Source organism: Poecilia formosa, unplaced genomic scaffold, assembly GCF_000485575.1.
Source record: "Poecilia formosa unplaced genomic scaffold, Poecilia_formosa-5.1.2 Scaffold613, whole genome shotgun sequence".
NCBI lineage: Eukaryota > Metazoa > Chordata > Actinopteri > Cyprinodontiformes > Poeciliidae > Poecilia > Poecilia formosa.
Window position 1 is genome coordinate 145,602 of NW_006800552.1, and position 5,908 is coordinate 151,509.

General features: G+C 36.7%; 1 protein-coding gene across 1 annotated transcript; it reads left to right on the top strand.

Moving 5' to 3' along the window:
• The first annotated feature begins 628 nt into the window (after window positions 1-628).
• On the top strand, window positions 629-5,377 carry LOC103130186 (mucin-5AC-like). The gene is made up of 8 exons (XM_007541517.2): window positions 629-809; window positions 1,051-1,152; window positions 1,257-1,424; window positions 1,544-1,660; window positions 1,798-2,079; window positions 2,478-2,645; window positions 4,165-4,281; window positions 4,545-5,377. The coding sequence occupies exons 1-8, from the start codon at window positions 761-763 to the stop codon at window positions 4,550-4,552; spliced, it is 1,011 nt and encodes a 336-aa protein (XP_007541579.1). The 5' UTR covers window positions 629-760; the 3' UTR covers window positions 4,553-5,377.
• Window positions 5,378-5,908: the final 531 nt, after the last annotated feature.

A 5,908-nucleotide genomic window follows, 5' to 3' on the forward strand; every position in this document is an offset into this window, starting at 1 on the left:
CCGCAGTTTCAAAGACAGAACAGAACACAGCCCCGCCCCCCGTCGACAAGAATTTTCTAAGGTTTCTTTCTCCAAAAACTAAGACCGGCCCCCGACCAGAGAAAGGAACAGCTATGTGGCCCTTGCAGGAAAAAGTTTGGGGACCCCTGCTCTAGAGTGACACATAAAACATTAATATCACATCTGTGTGCTTAAATATTATTTTATTCATCAAAATAAATACATTTAATTTATATTGCACCTAATTATTTCAATTTATATTGCAGCATAAATACACATCAGTAGGATTTCTTCATTAATTAATGAAGGATTTCTTCATTATTTAATTGAATGCAGAAATAGCTATTTATTATTCTTTATTTTCACAATTAATATTATCAATATGTCTATATTTGATCTTGATGTAGCCCAAAGTGAAAATATGTATAACTCCACTGCTTTAGAAAATGACTAATGACAATGTATGATATAAATGAAGAGCAAAAAGAGAAAGATATTTGTGGGATGTCTCTTTTTGCATTTTTGGATTACATAACTTAATTATTGTTTGTGTGAACTGCTCCAACCATTCAAATGCTGACGTGCCTACAAGGGTGTGTAAAGGTGTGTTTAGGTGTGAGAGAACAGAAGCAAAATAATAAAGCAACTTTTTAATGTGAATACGGCCAGCCAGCAAGATCACCTTTACTGAATACAAACTTTAGTACTACTGCTGCTTTTTAGAAGTTGGGGAAGGAAATTAATCTACAGGATCAACCAGATGAATCTAATCTTTTTACTGAGTCTCATCTGGGAACTCTATAGCACAGGTAACACTGTTAGGTATCACCTCTTCAACAAATGAGTTTTCAGCAGTTTTCTTACGTAATGTAAATTGCTGTTGAGATGTTGAAGATTATTTGTGAGAATATTTAACGGTTAAAATTTTGAAGATTGATATGTAGATGTTAAGGCTTCTGCTCATTTTCTTGTGTGTTTGAGTTTGTAAGAGAAAAATTATCTATAGCATACAGAAATAGAGCTGTTTATTTTATTCTGTTGTGATTGCAGCTGCAGCCCTGACATGTTTGACCTGCACAGACCAGACATGTTCAAGCTCAATACCACTAACATGTGGCTCAGAGACGATGTGCATAATAGCTACCATCCTAGGTATTGTTCCGGTTATGTTTTCTTTTACTTTATGATGGAACACACTGCATGCATTGAGGTTGCTGTATTTTCTAACGCCACCAATCTTTTCCTTGACTCTACAGCTACTCAATCTGGAATTTCAGTAACACAGCTCTACAAAGCCTGTGCAGCGTCTTCTCTGTGTCCGGCTACAGGCACCTCGACTTTTTCAGTCAACTTGGGTTCCCAAAGTGCAATTGCATCTGCTCAGTGCTGCAACACAGACAACTGCAACTCACAGACTCTGCCTGGTAGGTTTCAACAAGAGTTTTCAACAAAGAAAAAATCTGGCCATCCTTCTTTCCTTTACGATTTCATTTTGCTCCTTTAATATTTAACCAGTTTCTTCCATTATCCTTTTTTATTTCAGCCCCCAGTCCTCAGCCTACTAAATCCCTTCAATGCCTTGTTTGTGACCCCACAACTTCTCAGTGCACCACTCCAATAATCTGTTCAGGAGATGAGATCAACTGCTTCTCAGCAATTTGTAAGTTTTCATATTTAATAGCTGGGACAAACTGAAGACAAATCCCAATTTTATATTAATACTACATCTTAGAAAAATACAACTATATTATATTTAAAACAAATAATGTAACTTTACACTGTTTTTTACATCGACAGTGAACAATGGAACAAACACAATTCCTGCACTGGGTTGTGCATCACCAAACACCTGTACAGCTGCTTCAGGTCTGGGAAGTTTGCCATTCATGCAGAGTGTTGGTTCAATCACCAGTGGACCAACCTGCTGTACAACTAGTTTGTGCAATGTTCCAAGTGCAACAACCACCACAACTGCACCAACTACTACAACCACTACCCCTGCACCAACTACTACAACCAGAACAACTGCTGCAGCAACAACTTCAACAATATCTCCAACCATCACATCCACAATAAGAGGTAACAAATTAAAAGTCTGAAAACTGTAAGGCATATTACAAAAGAAGAGTGCATTAATAAACTTTATAAATGATTTGTGTTTAAAATTTTAACTCAGAAATCAGATATTTTACCTTTCAACTATCTTGAAGCATCCTTGAAACATGTAAAACAGTAAGTTTTCACATCAGTATTTACTTCTGATTCCAGCTAGAACCCTGCGGTGTCTGACCTGCACAGATGCGACATGTTCAAGCACAGTTTCAGTGACATGCAGCTCAGAAACGATGTGTATAACAGCTTCTGTCTTAGGTGTCACTCTCTTCATGTTGACTTTTACTTTAGAACTAAATTCAGGTCAGGTGGTGTGAGGTCTGATTTGTTTTCTAACAAGAACCAAATGCTCTTTGACTTTGCAGCTTATTCATCTGGAGCAACACAACAACAAATCTACAAAGGCTGTGCAGCTTCCTCTCTGTGTCTAAGAACAGGCAGTCAGACTTTTTCAGTGAACCTGGGCTTCCAAAGTGGTGTAGCCTCTGCTGAGTGTTGCAATACCAACAACTGCAACTCACAGACTCTGACTTGTAAGTTTCATTACAGAAAAAAAATATTAAAAGGACATTCTGAAATCTTCTTTTCATTAAGGTATCATGACTACATTTTTGGGTTTGTTTTTGCTGTTTATTTTATTTATAAATTGTGTTTTAGTTCACTCTTTGATTTATTCTTATTTGTTGTCAATTTCTTGTTAGACCTTTCTCATTTTTATGTTTTTTTATTTCAGTCCCTCATAGTGTTTCTACTTATCTTGTTACTCTAGATTTAGGTGTTCTTTTATGTCTGAATCTACATCTATGTTCTTTAGTGATTCTAGTTAAGTTATTTCTTTGTTTCGTCCCTCTAGTTATTCTAGCTCTGTGTTCCTTAGTTCTTATTATTTTTATATCATCCTTGTTTCTGTTTGGTTCTTTGTTTCCCTTTCATGTCTTTGTCTCTTTCTAGTTTATCATGTTTTCTTTAGTTTTAATGTTTTTTCAATATTAGAATTATTTCCATCTCCCTTGTGTTTCCTCCCACCTGAGTGAAGTTGCCCCCCCCCCCACCTTCTTCAAATCAGACAAAATTGGTGTCAAGCATTTTTGCAGCAACATTTTTTGTTTGTGCTGCTATAATTTTAAATATATTAAGAAATGTTTTCAGAGGTTATGAAAGGTCAACCAGAAACCCCTCCCACTTCTTCAAATCAGGCAAAATTAGTGTCTAGCAACTCGAATACGTTTGTGCTGGCAGCAAAATTTTATGTTTGTGCTGCTTTGGCTTTGAAAATATTAATGAAAGTTTAAAGGTCAAAACATCAACCAGCCCCCCAACTTTACTAAACCAACATTACCTTTAAACTTTCATTAATATCTTCAAAGCCAAAGCAGCACAAACAAAAAAATTGTTGCACAAACCAGCACAACTGTAGCACTTCTCCAAAGTGCTACATTTAACACCAAGTTTGTCTGGTGTCAAACGTACCAGACCTTTCATGATCTCTGGAAACATTTCTTAATATCTTTAAAATAACAGTGGCGCAAACAAAAACTTTTGTCTGATTTGAAGGAGGTGGGGAAAGGGGGCAACTTCACTCAGTTTTCCTCCCTCACTCTTTTGTGCTTCCCTGTATATCTTCACAGCTTCTAATTCCACCATCTGCCCACCCCTCAGCCTGACTCCTGCTCCAAAAACTCACACCTACAACCAGTTACCTCATTTAGCCATTGTTTCCACTTTCTACTGTTGTGATGTGTTTTTCTGTGTAGTTATTTTGAGATTTTCTGCGTTTAGTCCTGTTTCCCTGTGAGTCTCTGTCCTGTCCTCCCTGTTGATTGATCCTAGCTGTGTCTAGTTTCCTGATTACCCTCCTGGTGTATTTAAGTCCACCTGTTGTCTTTGTCTTTGTTTTAGTTTTTTTTTATTTTTTTATTTTGTTACCTGGCATTTTTGTGAAATCATCTACTGTATTTTACGTTGTCTTTGCCTGCTGCATTTGAGACTGGTTTTAATTAACCATGACAAAAGCTATTGTTGTGTTTTGTCCCATCATGCTGTTATGGACAGTACCTGGTTCTGAGTATCTAAATGGCCTGAAGTGTGTTGCTTGTGACCCCAGCCCTTCTCAGTGCAACACTCCAACAGCATATTCAGGAGATGGGGGCAACTGCTTGCCAATAACTGGTGAGTTTCCAGCTTTAGTATTTCAACATTTCCTCTTTAACTTATGCTAAACATGTTCATTTTAATAAACTTTTTATACATTGTACCAAATATAATTTTAAATATTGGAAATGCAGTAATGTCTAAATGTAATTTACATTTGAATGCATCTGCTAAAAAAGACTAGAATCAAATGGGTTAAAATTCTAAAAATGTACACTTCAGCTTTTCAAATTCCAGAGATATTCAAGTTTTTCTCTAAAATTTCTGTTTTTGTTCAACAGCTCAATAGCAGAAGAGAAATTATAATGACAAAAAAAATCCTTTGACGTTAACAGTAGCAGGTGGAAAAAACGGCAGCTCTGGTGTTTGGCTGTAAACGTCTACTGCTGTGAACCTGGCTACTCAACCTTTCATGCTGAACTTTCCAGTGGAAACAACCTGCCATGACACTCATTTATGTCTCGATCTGCATGAGTTAACCCCAACACCAACCACCACAAACACAGTTCCAGCTTCAAAAGCAGCACCAACCACAAACTAAAGATGCAACTCCAGATTCAGCTACAATAGAAACACCAACTTGAGTTTTTTTTTTTTTTTTTTTTTTTCGGGGGCAGTGTGGCCAGGGTGAACTCACACATATCCCAGATATCAGCCATGTGGAACTTGTGTTGAAATGTATCCAGTATAAATGTTTTTGACTTGGGCCTAGTTAAATCTTTAACTCTCTCTTTCTTCAAGTCAAGTTAGATGCAAAGCAGTACAGAATTTATTTTATGACTTGAACTAGGGACAACTATTGTTAATATGATGTTTCTGAGATGGTTTTATGTTGTAACATCTTGTCAGAGGTTAAACTATAAAGGTTTATTTAAATAACACCTTTCACTAATTAAAGGTGGAAGATCCAAATATGTTCTATGATGCTGCTGAGCACAGAAACGCTTTTAGTCTAAACTGTTGCTCAAAGTTTAGTGAACATGAAATGATCAAATTGGAGCTTTAGTTGCTTTATAGCGTGTGAATCTAATATCTTAAAGGGATCCAAGATTAATTAAACATGTTTGCCTAAATATGTTGTAATGTAATTAATTAAAAATTGCTGTTTGTGATATCCCAAAAGTCAATTTCTTCAAAAACATGTATAGCTCTTGTTGCTTTTTTCACTCATGGAGGTCACCATATTTTCACCTGTGGGTTGATGGGTGTGTTCTGTACTGGAATCTTCAGCATAGCCACAAGAAGACTAAGTGTACCTGAGTTGTTTATCAAATTGTGCTTGACTGGTGTAATTTTAGATAATGCCACACTGCATCACTGTTGACTGTAATAAAAAAAATAAAAAAAACAGTGAGGCGAGTCTGGATTGCTTCCCAAATGGAAAAAAAGAGTGCAGTGGGAGAGAACCGGAGCTGAACACAACTTTTGAAGGACCTACATTGTGCCATCAACATTTTTCTCCAGAAGACTTTAAGTCACGAGCAAAACTGACAGGCTCTAACAGGTGATTACTAACTTCACAAACAAAAAACAAATGCTGTGCTGACAGTTTTTAACCACAAAGTACCTAAACCTGATTGCCACTGGCTAGAGAGAGAAAAACACTGGGAGAAACATCAGAGAGTGCCAGTAGCACTACTGCTAC

Excerpts from the sequence above, each read along its gene's own strand:
- LOC103130186 (XM_007541517.2), top strand. The coding sequence starts at position 761 with ATGAATCTAATCTTTTTACTGAGTCTCATCTGGGAACTCTATAGCACA. Across the intron at positions 1,153-1,256 it reads CATAATAGCTACCATCCTAG|CTACTCAATCTGGAATTTCA; the intron begins GTATTGTTCCGG and ends TTGACTCTACAG. Across the intron at positions 2,646-4,164 it reads CAACTCACAGACTCTGACTT|TACCTGGTTCTGAGTATCTA; the intron begins GTAAGTTTCATT and ends TGTTATGGACAG.